General features: G+C 41.7%; 1 protein-coding gene across 1 annotated transcript; it reads left to right on the top strand.

The window, feature by feature from the left end:
- Positions 1–252: 252 nt before the first annotated feature.
- Positions 253–21,677, top strand: rbm43 (RNA binding motif protein 43). Its single transcript, XM_033024741.1, has 4 exons — positions 253–393; positions 7,391–7,605; positions 15,967–16,061; positions 19,589–21,677. The coding sequence occupies exons 2-4, from the start codon at positions 7,413–7,415 to the stop codon at positions 20,729–20,731; spliced, it is 1,431 nt and encodes a 476-aa protein (XP_032880632.1). The 5' UTR covers positions 253–393; positions 7,391–7,412; the 3' UTR covers positions 20,732–21,677.
- The last annotated feature ends 492 nt before the right edge of the window (positions 21,678–22,169 follow it).

The raw sequence follows: 22,169 nt of genomic DNA, 5'->3' as shown, positions 1-22,169 counted from the left end.
AATAAAGTATAACTGAATCATTGAATTACGAAAATAAACCAGTTTACTGCAAGCAGGCCGAGTGATGCTTGTCTAATAAAAACACTTTCGTGGTTGGCATGGAGATAATGGGCATAATGGCCTCCTTCCAACTTATTCAATGCCATTCGGAGAACAACTGCATTCCGGCCTCAAATGTTGGGATATATATAAATAATGTAGTTCCTGTCGTACGTTGCATTTTCAATTCGGGTGTGCACCCTCTGCACGGCGCTGTTTTCTTGCAGTGAGTGAGGACACTGCAAGGCGCAGGAGCGGAGCTCGACCAGTGCCCGGGTCAGAGTTCCACTGTGTCCGTGTGTGGGAGCGTCTCTGATCGGCCCTGAACGGTGCCGGCGGCCGCAGGAGGGCAGGGTGAGTGTGGTGTGGGGGTGGGGGGCGGTCATTGCACATTGCACATTGCACATTGCACATTGCACCGAGCGGCAGGCAGGCTTCCCTTCAAAACAAAACACGCTTTATTTTATTTTTTTTAAATAATTTATTCCGGGTGCAAAGATCCGACCCTTGCTAATCGTTGATGCATTCGGTACAGTTTGCACCGTGGCTTCGTGCAAATAGTTTTTTGCACTTCAGCTCAACCGTCGAAATCTGTTTTTTTTTTAAACTGTCGCTTTGAGCGGCGCAGATGGAAAGCGGCCACTCGGCCCATTCGCCTGTGGTAGCTACACGAAAACTACCTGACTAGACTCGGGTCGTAAAGTTTCCCTTGGTCATAGATGAGAGCTAAATAACACTAAGTATTTTACACTAAGGAGGAAAGAAATATATATATACACAGGTAAAGGTTTTTAGGGATAAGGGCCTAACGCAGGTAAATGGGACTAGTGTGTAAGGGGGGCATCTTGGCCAACATGGAGGGCCTATTTCTGCACTGTGTGACTCTAGTTCTGAGGAAGCAACGTTTGCAGGTTTATCTTTCCACAGATGCTGATTGCCTCGCTGAGTTCTTCATGCATTTCTGATTGTTTCATCAAATCTAATGTTGGTCCTGTTTCTCAATCCGCTGATGCTGTCTGACCTACAGAGTATTTTCAGCATTGTCTGTTGTTATTTTAAATTCCCACTATAATATATATATATATAATACAAAATATACAAAAATATATATATATTTACATATACAATAGAACTTTATTCATCCCAGGAGGGAAATTGATCTGCCGACAGTCATAAAAACATAAAATACATGAAATTAAATAAATATTTCATGGGTTAAACTCAGACTACCCCTCCCCCCCCAATCTTTGCTAATCCCTAATCCTTTCCACTCACACTTTAATTTCACGTATTTTGTGTTTTTATAACTGTTGACAGATCAATTTCCCTCCTGGGATGAATAAAGTTCTATTGTATATGTAAATATATATATATTTTTGTATATTTTGTATTATATATATATATATTATAGTGGGAACTTAAAATAACAACAGACAATGCTGAACATACTCTGTAGGTCAGACAGCATCAGCAGATTGAGAAACAGAACCAACATTTTGATTTGATGAAACAATCAGAAATGCATGAAGAACTCAGCGAGGCAAGCAGCACCTGTGGAAAGATAAACCCTCAGAACTAGTCACACAGTACAGAAATAGGCCCTCCATGTTGGCCAAGATGCCCCCCTTACACACTAGTCCCATTTGCCTGAGTTAGGCCCTTATCCCTAAAAAACCTTTACCTGTGTAAATGTCAATTTAACCAATCTCAACCATTTCCTCTAGTAGCTCATTCAATGTATGTTCCACCCTCTGTGTGAAAGAAAATGAATCATCAGGTTTCTTTGACATCTTTCCCCTCTCACCTTTACCCTGTGCTCTCCAGTTCTTCATTTCCCTTCTCTGGGAAAAGATTATATGCATTCTATTCCACTAGAAATTGTATTCACCCCCATAAGGTCATCCATTACTTTACAGTGCTCCAAGAAATAAAGTGCTAGTCTGTCAAATCTCTCCCTACAAGCCAGTCTGTCAAGTCATGGCAATATCTTCAAAATCTTTTATATACTCTTTCTAGTTTAATGGCAACTTTTCTGGAGCCGGTTGATCAAAATTGAACATAATGCTCCAGGTGTGGCCTCACTCACATATTGCATGCAGTTCTGGTTACCCTATTACAGGAAGGATGTGGAGGCTTTGGAGAGGGTGCAGAAGAGGTTTACTAGAATGCTGCAATGCATTAGGGGCTATTAACTACAAGGAGTTGTTGGACAATCTTGGATTGTTTTCTCCAGAACGCCAGAGGTCGAGGGAAGGCAAATAAAATTATGGATCGTGACTTTTCAGGTCAGGACCTTTCTTCAGATTCAGACTCAGTCTGAAGTAGGATCCCGACACACCTGGATTACGTAGGACCTTGCAAATGCAAGTCTGAATCTTTAGCAAATAATATAGATTCCAGGGGCAGCTGCCGCACAGCGCCAGAGAGAGGAGTAAAATATTTAATTGCCCAATAGAGGTCAGCACACAAGACTACCACGGCACCTCCCTTGTCGGCGGGTTTGTTAGAATGTCGGGGTTGCTGCAGAGTAAAAATATTTTTAAAAGAAGCGTCTCGACCCGTAGCGGTAGATTTGCTGCCTGACAGCACTTGCAGTGCCGGAGACCCGGGTTCGATCCCAGCTATGGGTGCTGTCTGTACGGAGTTTGTACATTCTCCCCGTGACCTGTGTGGGTTTTCTTCGAGATCTTCGGTTTCCTCCCACACTCCAAAGACATACAGGTTTGTAGGTTAATTGGCTTGGTAAATGGAAAAATGGCCCTAGTGGGTGTAAGATAGTGTTGATGTGCGAGGATCGCTGGGCGGCACGGACCCGGTGGGCCGAAGGGCCTGTTTCTGCGCTGTATCTCTAAACTAAATCTAAACGTCACCCATTCCTTCTCTCCAGAGATGCTGCCTGTCCTGCTGAGTTACTCCAACATATTGTGTCTTATCTTCACCGCGCCAGAGTCCTGGGTTGGAGGCATAAAACTGGCAGTGGTTTTCATAGGTCATATCGTCAGACTTTCAGTAGGTCTGGAATCTCTCCTAACCTCCAGCAACTATTCTGTCTGTCGTTACTATCAACTATCATTCCAGCAGATTATTTTTCTGCCCTTCCTCAATTCATAACTACTGCAGATTAAATAGCTCCCATTAACAAACCTCCAGCACCTTTTTTCCCTCGTAGGGAAATAGCACGTTAACATAAACGATACATTAAAAGCATTAATATACAGAGGGATACAACTTTGTCTTGGACAATAACACCCTGAAAGTAGCCACACACGCAGATAAAAAGAGACATATGGTATGTTTGCTTTCAGAGGTCAGCATTGAGTATAAGTGTCAGGAAGTCATGATACAGCTTTATAGGACTTTGGTTTGGCCATATTTGGAGTATTGTGTGCAGTTCTGGTCACCACTGTGGGAACAATGTGGGAGCTTTGGAAAGGGTTTACCAGAATTACGGCGGAAGTAGCGGGTATTAGATACAGCAAGCGGTAGGACAGACTTTTCTCTGGAACGCTGGAGGTTGCAGGGTTGCCTGACATATGAGAGGCATATGTAGACAGTCAGAACCTATTTGGATGGAATAAAATTACTAGAGGCTTTAATATGAGATGGACAAAGTTTAAAGGAGATGTGTTAGGCAGGCAGATAAGGATTTGTCTTGGCATGTCTGGCACATTGTGGGCCGAAGAGCCTATTCCTGTGCTGTACTATAATTGTAATTTGTAATTGTAATTAATCTATTAGCCAAGCATATAAAAACCATACAAGGAATTACCAATACCATACCATATACTCATGCCAAAAAAGCAACAAGCCACACAACTACATAAAAATGAACATAAACATCAACCACAGCGCACTGTGATGGAAGGCAAAAACGTATTATCGTACGGCACCACATGGTGGTCAAGTGGGAATGTTCCCCGTGTTTCTTCATTCTCTGCAGGTTTAAGAATAATAATAATAATAAATTTTATTTGTTGGGCGCCTTTCAGACATCTCAAGGACACCTTACATAGATTAACAGGAATATAAACATATAATCAGAGTAAAATAAATAATAAAGACATCACAGAGACACAAACTAAAAATAGAATTCAGTCCAAAAACAGAAAATCAAAAACACAATGTGAAGAGAGAGCAGCGGCAGCCAAAGCGCGCCAGCGTCCACTCTCCCTTCACGGCAGCCATCTTGGACAAAGACTAACAGGAAAAGAATGTTAGTTTTATAAATGTTCCTTATTAACATTAAGAGTTAACCTAAAAAGGACCATCGGCGTTAACTCGTGATTCTCTTTCCGCAAACAGTACCAGACCTGCTTAAATTTTTCCATTACATTTTTTTTTTTAATTCAGCTTTCCAGCAATTCTAAGATCGGCAAGTAGGCAAGGCAAGGCAAGGCAACTTTATTTATATAGCACATTTCATACACGAGGCAGACTCAAAGTGCTTCACATAAAAACATGTCATACAATAAATGAAATAATAAAATGAAATAAAATAGAAGAACTAAAAGAAAGGAAAAGCAAAATTAAAAATGCATTATAAAAAGTGCAAAAGTTAAAAGTGCAATGTAGTTAAGATTTAGCTGAAAGCTAAAGTAAACATAAAAGTTTTCAGTCTTGTTTTAAAAGTGGTCAAAGTTGAGGCAAGTCTTAAATCTTCAGGAAGTTTATTCCAGCTATTTGTTGCATAGTAACTAAATCCTGCTTTCCCATGTTTTGTATTTACTCTGGGAATCACTAGCAGATTGGTTTCAGAAGATCTTAGCGGTCTAGAAGGCTTATATAGTGGAAGCATGTCAGTGATATACTTTGGCCCTAAACCATGTAATGATTTATAGGTGAGCAGCAGGATTTTAAAATCAATTCTCTGACATACAGGGAGCCAATGTAAGGATTTAAGAATTGGTGTAATATGCTCAAATTTTTTGGTCTTTGTTAGAACTCTAGCAACAGCGTTCTGAACAAGCTGTAGCTGCCTGACAGTTTTTTTTGGAAGACCTGCAAGGAGACCGTTGCAATAATCTAGCCTACTATTAATAAAGGCATGTACAAGTTTTTCTAAATCTTGAGCTGACATGAGTCCTCTTAATCTTGCTATGTTTTTGAGGTGATAGTAGGCCGATTTTGTTACTGATTTGATGTGACTGTCGAAATTTAAATCTGAATCCATAATGACCCCAAGATTTCTGGCTTTGTTTGAAGTTTTCAGGGACAGAGAGTGAAGGTGTTGGGTTACTTTAAGCCTTTCTTTTTTAGCACCAAAAACAATTATCTCCGTTTTTTCCTTATTTAGTTGGAGAAAATTTTGGCACATCCAGTCTTTGACTTGCTCAATGCACTGGCACAACAGATCTATGGGGCGATAGTCATTTGGTGATAGCGCTACATAGATTTGAGTGTCATCGGCATAGCAGTGGTGGTCAATATTATTATATCGCATGATTTGCCCTAGTGGGAGCATGTAGATGTTGAATAAAGAGGGCCCTAAGATCGAACCTTGCGGTACTCCACACGTCACGTTGGTTGGTTCTGATACAAAGTCGCCAATGGAAACAAAATAGTTCCTATCTTGTAAATATGACCTGAACCAACTTAAGACTGTGCCTGAGAGCCCCACCCATTTTTCCAACCTGTCCAAAAGTATTGAGTGATCAACAGTGTCGAATGCAGCACTGAGATCTAATAGCATTAATATTGAAACTTTGCCAGAGTCTGTGTTAAGACGGATGTCGTTTACAACTTTAATAAGAGCGGTCTCGGTGCTATGAAGAGGTCGAAATCCTGACTGGAAGTTGTCGTAGCAGCCAGTTGAAGCCAGGAATTGATTAAGTTGCTGGAGGACAACTTTCTCAATGATTTTACTTATGAAAGATAGGTTTGAAATTGGTCTATAGTTGTTAATAATAGAGGCATCTAGGCTCCGCTTTTTTAAAAGAGGTTTAATAACTGCAGTTTTCAAGGCTTTTGGGAAATTGCCTGATTGAAGAGAGCTGTTAACTATTTGCAGTATGTCTATTGCTAGGCAGTCAAAAACATTCTTAAAGAAGTTGGTAGGTAAAGCATCAAGGCAGCAGGTGGATGGCCTTAGTTGTGTCACCGTTTCCACAAGAGTTTTAGAGTCTATGACATTAAAGCATGTCATCATTGCCACGTTACCTTTGCCTAAACAGGGTGGTGATCCAACATTTTTGTTTGAAGCGGTGATATTGATGGCACGTCTGATGCCTTCAATTTTATCTGTATAGAATAATGCAAACTCATTGCATTTCTGCGTGGAATGGAGTTCAGGTGGTAATTGTGTTGGGGGGTTGGTCAGTCTGTCAACAGTTGCAAATAGGGTTTTTGCCTTATTAGTGTTGTTGTTAATGATATTGGAGAAAAATGTTTCTCTAGCACTTTTTAAGTCTAAATTGTAGGCACGGAGGCTCTCTTTATAGATGTCATGGTGAATATGAAGTTTTGTTTTCCGCCAGATGCGCTCAGATTTCCGGCATTCTCTTTTCTGGGCTGTTACAAAAGCAGCTTTTCTCCAGGGTGCCTTTTGCTTACCAGAAATCGTTTTAACCGTAACAGGTGCAATGACATCTATAACTTTCACAATTTTGGAGTTAAAGTTATCTACAAGATCATCGGCAGAACATGGGTTTAGAGGTGGTAAGAGGGAGATGGCATTTTTAAAGAGTACATTAGAATGTTCATTTATATACCGTTTTTTGACAGTATTTGATTTTGTCTGTATGTCGGGAATAAAAGATATATTAAAGAAAACACAGAAGTGGTCAGACAATGAAGGATCAGTCACGAAAATATCAGAAACAATGAGACCCTTTGTGATAATCAAGTCCAGGGTGTGCCCATTACAATGAGTAGCCTCTTTCACATGTTGAGACAGGTCAAATGTGTCTAAAATAGTAAAAATATCTTTTGCACCCTTGTCATTCAAATCATCAGTATGAAAATTAAAATCACCAGTTATAACTAGACAGTCAAAGTCAGTGGAGATGCTAGACAATAATTCTGTAAAGTCATCGAAAAAATTAGCATAATATTTAGGAGGCCTGTAAATAATTAATAGGAGAACTCTGGGGGAACATTTCAATACAGCACAAAGGTATTCGAATGATGGAAAATCACCAAGTGACATCTGTTTCCCCTGAAATACATTTTTAAATATAGCAGCAACCCCTCCACCTCTTTTTCCAGATCTACATACATCAAAAAAGTTATAGTTTGGAGGAGCTGTCTCGATCAGAATGGTTGCACTGTTATTTTGTTCTAGCCATGTTTCAGTTAAAAACATAAAATCCAGTTTAGAGGTGGTATCATAATATAGTTTTGTGTATCTCCGCAGGTGCTTCAAACCGCTCAAGAAAATGGAATCAGACTGGGCAGAGAGGACCATTGTTGTGTCCGGCTTTCCTGTGGACATTTTTGCAAACATTGTCATGATTGATAAGCTCACCATTCACTTTTTAAGGCCAAGGAACGGAGGTGGTGAGGTGGACAGTGTTATCTATCCAACTGATATTGCTGGTGCTGCTTATATCACGTTTGAAAAGAAGGAAGGTGAGTTTATAGAGCCATGAACAGAAGGAGTGACCTCAAACCCATAAATGCATCTCAAAATACCTATGGATTTTCTGTGGCGTTTCCCACAGAATCCAAGGGCTAGGTGAATTTTCCTTGAGCAACAACATTAGCACAGCTATGGAGTTCACAAGTTATAGGAGGAGAATTAAGCCATTCGACCCATCGAGTCTACTCCACCATTCAATCATAACTGATCTCTGCCTCCTAATCCCATTTTCCTGCCTTCTCCCCATAACCCTTAACACCCATTCTAATCAAGAATGTGTCTATCTCTGCCTTAAAAATATCCACTGATTTGGCCTTCACAGCTCTCTGGGGCAATGAGTTCCACAGATTAACTACCCTCTTACTGAAGAAATTCCTCTTCACCTCCTTTCTAAAAAGAACGCCCTTTAATTCTGAGGCTATGAGCTCTGATCCTAGACTATCCCACCAGTGGAAACATCCTTTCCACATCCACTCTATCTATCCCTTTTGTAATTTCATGGAGATCTAGTGCATTTCATTGTCAGTGAATAAGGATGCCACAGAAAGGATGAAGACAGACGATAGATCTCTGCACAAAATACTTCATGTTGACTGTAAAAGTTTCTTTAGGTTTGTAACTGGGGTGGGAGATTGCAATCTTCACGTGGTCCACCCTGTTTTGACGAATGCAATCAACCTGGTGTGCACAATCAAATAAGATAAAATAGAACAAGTTGTCCTACAACTTTAGGCTGTGCATGTCATATGCAAGAAGAAGGTGTGTAACTGACTGTAAAAGTTTCTTTAGGTATGTAAAAAGGAAAAGATTAGTGAAGATTAATGTAGGTCCCTAACTGTCAAAGACAGGTGAATTTATAATGGGAAACAAGGGAATGGCAGAACAGTTAAACAAATACTTTGGTTCAGTCTTCACTAAGGAAGACACAAACAATCTCCTGGAAATACTAGGGGACCGAGGATCTAGTGGGAGGGAGGAACTGAAGGGAATTCACATTAGTCAGAAAATGGTGTTAGGTAAACTGTTGGGACTGAAGGCAGATAAAGCCCCAGGGCTTGATGGTCTGCATCCCAAGGAGATGCCCCTAGAAATCATGGATGCATTGGTGATCATTTTTCAATGTTCTCTCGAATCTGGATCAGTTCCTGTGGACTGGAGGGTAGCCAATGTAACCCCGCTTTTTAAGAAAGGAGGGAGAGAGAAAACGGAATTATAGACCAGTTAACCTTTCATCGGTAGTGGGGAAGATGCTCGAGTCGATTATTAAAGATGTTATAGCAGCGCATTTGGAAAGCAGTGACGGGATTGGTCAAAGTCAGCATGGATTTATGAAGGGGAAATCATGCTTAACTAATCTTTTGGAATTTTTTGAAAATGTAGCATGTAGAATGGATAAGGGATGTGGTGTATGGACTTTCAAAAAGCCTTTGACAAGGTCCCACACGAGATTAGTGTGCAAAATTAGAGCACATGGTATTGGGGGAAGGGTATTAACCATGGATAGAGAACTGGTTGGCAGACAGGAAGCAAAGAGTAGGAATTAACAGGTCCTTTTCAGAATGGCAGGCAGTGACTAGTGGGGTGCGGCAAGACTTGGTGTTGGAACCCCAATTGTTTACAATATATATTAACGATTTAGGCAAGGGAATTAAATGTGACATCACTAAGTTTGCGGATGACACAAAGCTGGGTGGCAGTGTGAGCTGTGAGGAGGATGCTATGAGGCTGCAAGGTGATGGATAGGTTGGGTGAGTGGGCAGAAGCATGGCAGATGCAGTAATAATGTGGATAAATGTGAGTTTATTCACTTTGGTAGCAAGAATAGGAAGGCAGATTATTATTTGAATGGTGTCAGGTTAGGAAAAGGGGAAGTACAACGAGACCTGGGTGTGCTTGTACATCAGTCACTGAAAGTAAGCATGCAGGTACAACAGGCAGTGAAGAAAGCTAATGGCATGTTGGCCTTCATTGCGAGAGGATTTGAGTATAGGAGCAGAGAGGTCCTTCTGCAGTTGTACTGGGCCCTGATGAGATCACACCTGGAGTATTGTGTGCAGTTTCTGCCTTCTGTTCTTGCCACCAAAGTGGTTAACCTCACATTTATCCACATTATACTACATCTACCATGCATCTGCCCACTCACCCAACCTGTCCAAATCACCCTGCATCCTCAGCATCCTCTTCACAGTTCACACTTCCACCCAGCTTTGTGTCATCTGCAAATTTGCTGATGTTACTTTTAATTCCTTCACCTAAATCATTGATGTATATTGTAAATATCTGCGGTCCCAGCACCGAGCCTCATTAGTCACTGCCTGCCAATCCGAAAGGGACCCGTTAATCCCTACTCTTTGTTTCATGTCTGCCAACCAATTTTCTGTCCATGTCAATAACCTACCCCCAATACCATGTGCTCTAATTTTGCCCACTAATATCCTGTGTGGGACCTTCTCATAGGCTTTCTGAAAGTCCAGGTACACTACATCCACTAGCTCTCCCTTGTCCATTTTACTTGTTACATCCTCAAAAAATTCCATATTTGTCAAGCATGATTTCCCCTTTGTAAATCCATGCTGACTTGGACCACCGATCCTGTTACTGCTATCCAAATGCACTGCAATTACATCTTTGATAATCGACTCCAGCATCTTCCCCACCACTGAAGTCAGGCTAACTGGTCTCTAACTCCCTGCTTTCTCTCTCCCTCCTTTCTTGAAAAGTGGGATAACATTAGCTACCCTCCAATCCACAGGAACTGATCCAGAATCTATAGAACATTGGAAAATGATCACTAATGTGCCCACGATTTCTAGAGCCACCTCCTTGAGTACCCTGGGATGCAGACCATCAGGCCCTGGGGATTTATCAGCCTTCAGTCCCATCAGTCTACCCAACAACATTTCCTGACTAATGTGAATTTCCTTCAGTTCCTCCATCGTCCTTGGTCTTCGGTCCCCTAGTTCATCTGGGAGATTGTTTGTGTCTTCCTTAGTGAAGACAGAACCAAAGTACCTGTTCAACTCGTCTGCCATTTCCTTGTTCCCCATAATAAATTCATCTGTTTCTGTCTCTAAGGGACACATTTGTCTTAACTATATTTTCCTCTTCACATACCTAAAGAAGCCTTTACTATCCTTTATATTCTTGGATGGCTTACCTCCATACTTCATCTTTTCTCGCCGTATTTACCTTACAATTTCTCAGTTCTATCCATAAAAACTCTACATCTTCTGACTCTATGTCACCCCTCGCAAGGAACTGAATTTCATTCCTTACCAACAGAGTCACCCCACCCCCTCTGCCCACCTGTCTGACTTTTTTATCGATAGGACGTTTACCCCTGAATATTCACTTCCCAGCCCTGGCCCTCTTGCAGCCATGTCTCTGTAATTCCCACAACATCATACTCACCAATTTCTAACTGAGCCTCAAGCTCATCCACTTTATTTATCATACTTTGCGCATTCATATATAACACTTTGGTATTCACCTCCCCTCACACCGTTTCCTCTTTCACCTGACCTTACTCTCTTATCCCTTCTTAAACTTTCCGTCACATGAAATCGGGTTTCCTTCGTAACTTTTCCTGTACTCTCTTCTCCTTTAACTCCATCCTTATACTGCCAATTTGTCAACCCCTCCTCCCCGCTATTTAGTTTAAACCCACCCGTGTAGCACTAGCAAACCTGGCTGCCAGAATGCCAGTCCCCCTTCAGTTAAGGTGTAACCCGTCCCTTTTGTACAGGTCACCCCTACCCCAGAAGAGGTCCCAATGGTCTATAAATCTGAATCCCTACACCAGCCCCTCAGCCACCCATTCAGACCCCCTATCTCCATGTACCTGCCCTCACTAGTACGATGGACTGGAAGCAATCCAGGGATAAGCTCTTCAGCCTTCTTCCTAACTCTAAACTCACGTTGCAGAACCCCCTTCCTCTTCTTCCGACGTCGTTCGTGCCCACATTCACAACTACTTCTGGCTGATCACCTTCCCTCTCGAGGATCTGAAGTCGGTCCGAGACATCTTGAACCCTGGCACCAGGGAGGCAACAGACCATCCTCAAGTCTCACCTGCCGCCACAGAATCTCCTGTCTGCACCTCGGACAATGGAGTCACACACCACTATGGCGAAGTCGGTCTCGCCGATTGAGCCTCATCACTAGGATTGGAGGCACCGCCTGCCCGCCACTCAGACTGAAAGCGTTGTCTGTCCCGACAGCTCCCAAGAGGGTGGACCTGTTTTCATTAGGTATAGCCACCGGGGTCTCCTCCACCCCGTTTACTCCTCTTTCTCACAGTCACCCACCTTTGGTTCTCCGGTATCCTTGGTGTGACAACCTCATTGAAGGTCTTGTCCAGGTAACTCGTTTTCCCGGATGGCCCTGAGGTCATCCAGCTATTAATTCAGGAGCAGCATCTGAACACAATTTCTGCAGGCGTAGATTCCAGAAGCACCAGCGGTGTCCCTGACTTCCCACTTCCTGCAGGAAACACACTGTACCAAGTGCCTGCCATTTCTTCAGTGGACAATAAAATCTCAAATCCCAAATTTCAATCAAATGTAGCCTCCTTGCCTCAGCCTCCTCGCCGAAGACTCTTGAGCCAAAGACTCACACTTTACTCACCAAAGGCGCTTCCCAAAGACTCACACTTTACTCACCAAGGCACTTCACCTCAACAAGGCCATGCCCCCTGGAGCAAGCCCTGCTTTTATTTGCTGTTCAATTAACTAATTAGCTAATTTACAGTTTTAGTTACTGGTTTTCAAAATGACCCGCTTTTGAAAACTCACCAAGGCTTTAACTTCTGCAGCCAATCCCCCGCATCCGCTCCTTCACCTGCCGCTCCTCTGCTGACCTTGAAGGTAAATTCTTAGAGGATTGGACAGGGTGGATGTAGGAAAGATGTTCCCGATGTTGGGGGAGTCCAGAACCAGGGGTCACAGTTTAAGAATAAGGGGTAGGCCATTTATGACTGAGATGAGGAAAAACTTTTTCACCCAGAGAGTTGTGAATCTGTGGAATTCTCTGCCACAGAAGGCAGTGGAAGCCAATTCACTGGATTTTTTCAAGAGAGAGTTAGATTTAGCTCTTAGGCCAAAGGGAATTGAGGGATATGGGGAAAAAGCTAGAACGGGTTACTGATTTTGGATGATCAGCCATGATCATATTGAATGGTGGTGCTGGCTCGAAAAATACTGCACCTATTTTCTATGTTCCTACACCTTAAATCTATTGTTTGTAACACCATTTTAGCAGCTCTAAAGTTGTTGTATTTTTTTGTTTTGATTCTCAACCCAATGTTGTTTTTATTAAGGATGGTCTTTTGTGGCTCTTTCTCTCTATTTTCCTGGGGTTAACCACCAACACCACTGTTTTCAAGTGCCTTACAGTAGGCCCTCTTATCTGCTCAATCTAGCTACTGTAGCTTGCCAATATGTTTTAAGCAAATGACTCACCGTGTTTTGACTTGCTGGTAATAACATGGACCTTTGCATTGTGTTCTTGATGGATCGGCCATATCAGGAGACTTTTTTTAATTTACAGGATTCTAAAGGCACAGAACAAGCCATTTTTATCTTGTCCCTCTTTAATCACCCTTGAGCTGGCCTCTTGAATTACTATGGTCCTTCTGGGAGAAGGTGCGTCCACTTTTGGATTGGATCGGAGGTTTATCACGATTTAAAACCATTAATGATGAAGAGCCAATGTTATTTCCCCGCTGGTAAACCTGTAAGTGACAGTGTTTCACAGAGCCTGCTGCTGTTATCTTTCCAGGTAACAGAAGTAGTAGGTTTGTGAGATGCTGTCGGAATAGCTGGGGAGAGAGTAATGACACTACATTTTGTAATTGGTTCACACCGTGCCGGTGTTGGAGGAAAAGGCTGGGGTTACCAGGCAAGTAGAACATTGTCTCCTGGATGTTGTCAAATTTGGAGTGACACTCATTTTAGCAAGAGGATAGTATGTCCTCGTCTTCCTGACATATGCCTTGTAGATGTTAGAAGGGCTCAAGGAGTCAGGACATGAGGCACTACCAAAAGATACCTATTGGCTGTCTGCTTTTGCAGCCACACTACCTTGTGGGTGTTCTGGTTTTGTTTATGGTTGAAGGTGACAACCCAGAGTAGGATGGAAATTGCAGAGCTTTTGGGATAGTAATCTGATTATGTCAACGGTAGATGGTTCGACTCTCTTGCAGGGGATGGCCATTGTGTGGTGTGAATTTTACTTGCCACATAATAACTCTTGGCTGAATGCAATTTAGGTGTTCCTGAATGCAGGCAAGGACTGCTCCATTGTTTAATGTATTGGACAGATAGTACATAGAACACTAGCACACAGGAACAGGCACTTCGGCCCAAAGTGTCCGTGCCAAACATGATGCCAAGTTAAACTAATCCTCTCTGCCTGCATGTTATCCATATCCCTCCATTCCCTACCTAAAAGCCTCTTAATTTCTGACTTCACCATTATCCCTGGCAGCACATTCCAGGCACCACCAATCCCTGTGCAACAAAAACTTGCCCTGCATATATGGATAGGAAATGTTTACATAGAAACATAGAAACATAGAAATTAGGTGCAGGAGTAGGCCATTCGGCCCTTCGAGCCTGCACCGCCATTCAATATGATCATGGCTGATCATCCAACTCAGTATCCCGTACCTGCCTTCTCTCCATACCCTCTGATCCCCTTAGCCACAAGGGCCACATCTAACTCCCTCTTAAATATAGCCAATTAACTGGCCTCGACTACCCTCTGTGGCAGGGAGTTCCAGAGATTCACCACTCTCTGTGTGAAAAAAGTTCTTCTCATCTCGGTTTTAAAGGATTTCCCCCTTATCCTTAAGCTGTGACCCCTTGTCCTGGACTTCCCCAACATCGGGAGCAATCTTCCTGCATCTAGCCTGTCCAACCCCTTAAGAATTTTGTACGTTTCTATAAGATCCCCTCTCAATCTCCTAAATTCTAGAGAGTATAAACCAAGTCTATCCAGTCTTTCTTCATAAGACAGTCCTGACATCCCAGGAATCAGTCTGGTGAACCTTCTCTGCACTCCCTCTATGGCAATAATGTCCTTCCTCAGATTTGGAGACCAAGACTGTACGCAATACTCCAGGTATGGTCTCACCAAGACCCTGTACAACTGCAGTAGAACCTCCCTGCTCCTATACTCAAATCCTTTTGCTATGAAAGCTAACATACCATTCGCTTTCTTCACTGCCTGCTGCACCTGCATGCCCACTTTCAATGACTGGTGTACCATGACACCCAGGTCTCGCTGCATCTCCCCTTTTCCTAGTCGGCCACCATTTAGATAATAGTCTGCTTTCCTGTTTTTGCCACCAAAATGGATAACCTCACATTTATCCACATTATACTGCATCTGCCAAACATTTGCCCACTCACCCAGCCTATCCAAGTCACCTTGCAGTCCCCTAGCATCCTCCTCACAGCTAACACTGCCCCCCAGCTTAGTGTCATCCGCAAACTTGGAGATATTGCCTTCAATTCCCTCATCCAGATCATTAATATATATTGTAAATAGCTGGGGTCCCAGCACTGAGCCTTGCGGTACCCCACTAGTCACTGCCTGCCATTGTGAAAAGGACCCGTTTACTCCTACTCTTTGCTTCCTGTTTGCCAGCCAGTTCTCTATCCACATCAATACTGAACCCCCAATGCCGTGTGCTTTAAGTTTGTAAACTAATCTCTTATGTGGGACCTTGTCGAAAGCCTTCTGGAAGTCCAGATACACCACATCCACTGGTTCTCCCCTATCCACGCTACTAGTTACATCCTCGAAGAATTCTATAAGATTCGTCAGACATGATTTACCTTTTGTAAATCCATGCTGACTTTGTCCAATGATTTCACCACTTTCCAGTTTAGAGGGATACGAGCTAAATGCAGGCAAATGGGTTTAGCCCAGAATGTCACCTTGGTCAGCGTGAACAAGGTGAGCTGGAGGCTCTGTTTCCATGTTGTAAAACTCTGTGACTCCATGAATGAAATTGAAAATTCTAAACACATTGGCAAGGATCCAAACAAAGGTGGTGAAGCAGGGCACTCAAACACCATGTTTGGGGCCGATTGATACCTGTCAATATTAATGTTCTTCATTTGATTCTTCTGACCCTTTGTCAACTAACCCTACATTGTTGCTTTGGTTATTTTATATGTACGCTAATTTTCCTCCCCTACCCTCGCCTCCCCATATAACTGAGACTCTTGAATATGACTCTGTATTGCAAAAGCTCGCACATAATATCCACTTCCCATCCATTGAAATAACATTGCATTTTTCACAGACTATTTGCTTATCGTTAAATGTATTTCTTTTTAAAGTTGTGGATAGCGTCCTGCGACAGGATCAGCAATTGTTTGAAGACAAACAGCTCCCAAAGAAATATCCGCTGAATGTTTCACAGAACCATATGGATGTAAGTGCCTGCAACCAGATCTGCTGCTTCCTTTATTCTAAGTACATCTGATTCACCAGTACATCTGTTAAAATGTCTTATTCTTGCATTTAAATCGCTTCACAGCCTTAGCTCTCCCTGCATCTGTAATCTTCAAGGCATTACCAGCATCATATAACTTTGTTCCTCCAACTCTGACACCTTGTCTTTACCGCACTTTATCTTGCACTATACATTCCCTTTTATTCCGTATCTGTGCACTGTGGGCGGCTTAATTGTAATCATGTAGTCTTTCAGCTGACTAAATAGCATGCAACCTCGGTACACGTGACAATAAACTAATCTAAACTTTTGCATGCTCCTCTGTCCACCTCACCCTTGTCCTCAATCAGCTAGGTTGTAGGGCCTGCAAATCCCTTCGCTATCCTCTGTATATTTTCCAACACTCTTTGAACTCACTTTAGTCTGTCCATTCTAATAATATTGTACAATCATATGGATTGTCTTGGGAGATTCATCTTTATGTACATTTTTAAGTAAAAGCAAGTTGTGAATACTTAACATCATTAAAAAAAATAAAAAAATTGCTGCAATATATAGTCGCCATAAAATAAGGAAAGAAAATTGTTATTATCTATTGGGAATTTGATAAAATGTGAGAAATTTGGTACTGTTGATGCCAGAACAAGAAGGTTAAGAGGGACAATGGTACATTAAGTCTTATGAGGAGAGAATTTCAGTACCGTAGTAAGGAAGTATTTTTGTTATTATATAGGGGCTTGGTGAGATTGCATCTGGGGTGTTCTGTACAGTTGTGGCTTCCTTACTTAAGAAAGAACATACTTTCCAAAGTAGAGTGAAATACTAATTCACGAGACTGCTTCTAGGAATGGCAGATACGAAGAGAGATTTAGAAAAAACTGGGACTGCATTCTTTAGGGTTCAGAAAATGACGGAGGTTTCATCTTAAAGCATTTAATGCAATGATGATGTTTCCTCTGCCTGAAGAATCTGGGACTAGAGGGTTCATGGGATAGATCATGTAGGATTGAGACACGGAATAATGTTGTCACTTTAAGGCTGAGACTCAATCCTTGTGTTTATTCTAAACACAGAACCTGAGATTGCTGGACATTAAAAAACCAAGGGCTATAGAGAGAGTAAGGAAAATGACAGTGAGGTAGATTCTCCATTAGAAATATAGAAAATAGGTTGAGGAGTAGGCCATTCAGCCCTTCGACCCAGCACCATCATTTAATATGATCGCGGCTGATCTCCAAAATTTACCCCGTTCCTGCTTTCTCCCCATATCCTTTGATTCTGTTAGCCCTAAGAACTATATCTAACTCACTTGAAAACATCCAGTGATTTGGCCCCCACTGCCCTCTGTGGCAGAGAATTTCACAGATTCACAACTCTCTGGGTGAAAACGTTTTTCCTCATCTCAGTCCATTATTCTTAAACTGTGACCCCTGGTTTATGGACTCCCCCAACATCGGGAACAAATGTTCCTGCATCTAGCCTGTCCAATCCCTTAAGAATGTTATATGTTTCTATAAGATCCCCTCTGAACCTTCTAAATTCCAGGGAATATAAGCCCAATCGATCCATTCTTTCATCATATGACAGTCCCGCCATCCCGGGAATTATGCTGGTGAACCTACGCTACACTCCCTCAATAGCAAGAATGTCCTTCCTCAAATTAGGAGACCAAAACAGCACACAATACTCCAGGTGCGATCTCATGATGTTGTAGAGTGGATGAGCAAACAGGGGAGCCAAAGGGGAACTCCATATTTTGTATGTAAAACACAAAGTGCTGAATTAACTCGGTAGGTCAGCACATCTCTGGGGGAAATGGACAGACGATGTTTTGGGTTGGGAATTTTCTTCAGACATTGTTCCACAGCCTGACCTGCTGGGTTACTCCAGCACGGTATGTCTTTTATTTCCCTCCACAGATGCTGCCTGACCCGCTGAATTCCAATAACTCCTTGTGTTTTTCTCAAGATTTCTAGCAGTTCCTTGTGTCTCTCATTTCATATGCCCTGTTCTTACAAGTCAAAAGATCCATTCCTGAGGCCCAACATGATAGTATTCAGTCTATTAGTTAGATTTATTTGAGGAATATGCCTTTTACAGTTTAAAACATTCCTGGGCATCCACCAGCATAAGAATACACAGTGATGAACTCCCTTTCACAATAGATTTCATCAGACTCCATCGCTCAATTTACAGTGGCCAATTAACCTACCAACTGGCATGTCTTTGGGATGCAGGGAAGTCAGAGCAGAACTTTTCCTCTTCACACTAAACCTAAGTCCTCTGGTATTTGATTCACCTACACTAGGCAAGAGACTCTGTGCATCTACCCCGTCTATTCCTCTCATGATTTTATTCTTGTTCTACGTAGATTAGTAGCTCTTCGAGTGGTCACCTGGGTACCATTTAAATGTGTTTCTGACTCTCCTCCATTATGGGGCAGAAGGAGATTTGTTGCTATTGGTTCATGTGTCCTGAGATGCAGTAAAACGTTTATGGTTGTGTGTTACCAATTAAGTTAGGCCACACTGTACATGAGTACAATAAAGATCCAAACAAATACAACAGATAATTCAAAGTGAAAAATAGCAGAGTGCAGAATATAAATGTCGAGGCATTGTAACATTGTGGTTGCAGAGAGAATATCCAATATCTACGATGAGGCATTTTTTAAGATCGGGACTACATACCACCTTATGAGAGGACTGTGAAGGCTGTCATTTGATATTGGAATCTATATTCAACTAATGATTGAACTAATGACTGTTCAGTAGTCTGAAAACAGGGGTCGGGTACTTTTCGGCGCCTCCGTTTTGGCGCGCCCATAGTTAATGCTTATCACCTAGTTCATCTTAATTCATCTAAATTTTGGAAAGCTGTTATATACTTATCACCTAGTTCATGTTAATTCCTCTAGTTTTCAATAGTTTTGGGAGCCTTTATTAAATAAAGAATAGGTGAATTAAAAATTGGTTAAAAAAAGTTAGTATCAAATAAATTCAATAACGTAATGTATTTCATAGTTATGGGATAAACCACGCAAGTATTCTAGTCGATCCCTTGTACCAAACTGTTGTACAATATTTAAAATGCGCTCTTCAGCTCTATTGTATTTAAGGAGTTTTTGATTAGGTGCATGCCCGGCAACCAAGTGTTCATAATATGCATCACGGCCTTTCTGAATTTTCCTCAATCCGTCAGTGAATTTCCATTACAACTAACTTTAAAGTTTGTAAGACAAGCAGTATAACAGCTATCCAATATTAAGATAAATTAACTGATTACTGTTGTCTAAACAACGAATTAAGAAGAACTAGGTGGTAAGTATAAAACAGCGGTGCCGAAACAGCGGCGCCAAATGGTACCATTCCGTCAAAACAGAGGGGAAGTAGCTATTACTGAGCTGTTCCTGAGTATACCTATGAAACTTAGCTTTACATAGCCTAATTCAATTTGCCAAAATATGCAACATATAAAATAATGGTTAAACTGTTGTGCTTCCACAGGTCTTTTTAGACACCTCGGTTGAATTGGACTCCTTCACATTTGAAAAGCGTCCAGAGTTAAATAACTTTTTGTGGGAAATAATGAGCAAAAGCAAAATGTTGCAAATTACCACAGGCCGTGATGGAAGGCTCTGCATTACTGGTTCTTTCCCTGCCTTAAAGGAATTGAGGAAAGAACTTCATAAAAAAATAGCTGAATTTCAAGGTATTAATTTTCAAGACTCGACATGGAAATCTGGAATAAGTGGCTTTGAAGAAAACCGTGTAAAGTCTCTGTCTAATAATGCAACAGGGGTGACTGAAACCGAGAAGTTTTCAGCCCCACCGAGTTATGGAGATGAGGTTGCCTTGAATCCAGGTGTCGTCAAAGATGAATGCACCATCATGCTGGATGCAGATATTTTTAAGTACATTGATAAGATTGTTAAAAAACAGTACGAAGGCATACTTAGGAATAATTATGTAACTGCAAAAACAACAAACTACAATAACATAATATTTCTCCAGCTGTTCGAAACCGGTGAATCGCGGAAACAATCTCAGTTAATAAAGGCAAAACAGGAACTGGAACTGTTCATCAGCCAAATGCAGAAAAGTTTAGTGATTGAAAAAATTAGACTGGATGGAGATGGACAGGTAAACAAGCTGTTGATGATACGTGAGAAAATTATGCAACACTTCCCCAAAGTGTTTGTCTGTTTTGCTGATGATTGTGTGACGCTCATAGGCAACCAAGACGATTGCAAAGAGTTCATGAGGAAAGTGGAAGAGGCCATGCGTGCAGAATTTGATCCGGCTTCCAGAAAATGCATAGGTAGTCTGAACCCAACTAAGAACATGCAGCAGTTTGCTCAGAGAACGGGTTCAGACACTGCATATACATTGCCAATGCCCAGGCCTGTTGAGAACAATCTACAGAGCAATTGTCAGTATATGAAGGGCCAGGTTAACAGTTCTTCACCCTACAGCTGGAATGATTCACATGGGAAGCAGGGAAGTTCCTATTGTGGTGTAGGTTCATTGGATAGGGGGTCGTCATCTTTACAACCTTTACACAGTGTCAGCTTGAATAACACAGAAGAGAGGCAGTCAAGAATAGATTCAAGGTCTGATAGACCTCCAAACTCTACTATGCACTACTGAGTAGACACCGTCATTTTCGATTGGTTCATTTGACGATCGTGGTTGATGCAATTTTTCTAAAATCACATTAAAAAAAAAAATTTACATGCAACTTGTGTGCCCTGGTCAATTCCAGGAAATATATTGTAAAGTAACCACACTTATATCCAATTTAGCATTAGGCAGCCAAACATTCTGTAACAGAAGCTACTCTGTTTCTAGACAACTGACAATCTTACATCTGCCATCTCGCGCCAAGGTGAGGAGATGGACCATTAACAAGCATGGGGTTACTGTGCAAGTTCTCTCAAGTTTTCCACAGTATACTGTATATATTGGGTACCAATGGACTGACTAATTTATGATTCACAGTGAAATTATAATTCTAAAAGTAAAACATATTTCGCACAAAGTGCTGGAGTAACTCAGCGGGTCATGCAAATCCCTGGAGAACATGGATAGGTGATATTTGCGGGTCGGGACACTTCTTCAGACCGATTACACGTTCTCCAGGGATGCTACATGACTCGCTGAAATACTCCATCACTTTGTGTCTTTTTTTCGTAAAATCATGATCTGCAGTTCCTTGTTTCCACTACAAAAAAAAGTTGTACATATTGTTTTTAGATTCAGTGTTGTTATTTTAAAATATTCACGTTATTTTTATTGATTTTCTGATTAATAATTTATTTTTAAGTGTTGAAGCCAAACCAATAAGAATATGTTAAGGTGTAAATTTTCTCGGTGTTTGTGATGGGCCTATATTTTCAGAAAGGAATTACTTATAACTCAGTAGCTGAAATGTTTTGACCAACTTTATTTGAACTAAATTTCCCTATAAAGCAAAATAATGTTTTCTTTAAATGCAGATGGTCATATTAACAGATATCTTTATAACGGTGGCAGTATGGAAATCAATAATCTGTATTTGTTATCTAATGTATCATAAAATATTCCCTAATATTCAGCTTTGTGTGTTGTTTAATTTGTGACAGTTCACACAAAATCAATAACAGATAAATCATTTCTTCCCGTGACCTGCGTGGGTTTTCTCCGGGATCTCCGATTTCTCTCGCCCTCCAAAGACGTATGGGTATGTAGGTTAATTGGCTTAGTATTATTGTAAATTGTCCTTAGTGTGTAGGACGGATATTTTTAGTGTACGGGGATCGTGGTTGGCGCGGACCCGGTGAGGTGTATCTCTAAACTAAACTAAAATTGGGGGGCTGCAAGATATTAGCCAGCAAATTCGGCTGTGGAAGTCAGCTATGGGAATGGATCTGTCGGCTCTAGCCGGGCCGGAGTTCCAGAGCCCTGGCCGTAGGGGGCAAATTCAACCCGCCGATCGGCATAGAAGTCTTCATGAGGTTGAGATTGGCTGCCTCATCTTAATCTAGGCACCACGTTTTCGGAGAGGGACCTCCGGGGGTGTTTTCAAGTGCGCTCTTGTAATTTTCTC

The sequence above is a fragment of the Amblyraja radiata genome, chromosome 7 (assembly GCF_010909765.2).
Source record: "Amblyraja radiata isolate CabotCenter1 chromosome 7, sAmbRad1.1.pri, whole genome shotgun sequence".
Taxonomy (NCBI): Eukaryota; Metazoa; Chordata; class Chondrichthyes; order Rajiformes; family Rajidae; genus Amblyraja; species Amblyraja radiata.
The sequence above is the reverse complement of the archived record's forward strand: the minus strand, read 5'-3'. Positions and strand labels throughout refer to the sequence as shown.

Excerpts from the sequence above, each read along its gene's own strand:
- rbm43 (XM_033024741.1), top strand. The coding sequence starts at position 7,413 with ATGGAATCAGACTGGGCAGAGAGGACCATTGTTGTGTCCGGCTTTCCT. Across the intron at positions 7,606-15,966 it reads CACGTTTGAAAAGAAGGAAG|TTGTGGATAGCGTCCTGCGA; the intron begins GTGAGTTTATAG and ends TTCTTTTTAAAG. Across the intron at positions 16,062-19,588 it reads TTTCACAGAACCATATGGAT|GTCTTTTTAGACACCTCGGT; the intron begins GTAAGTGCCTGC and ends GTGCTTCCACAG.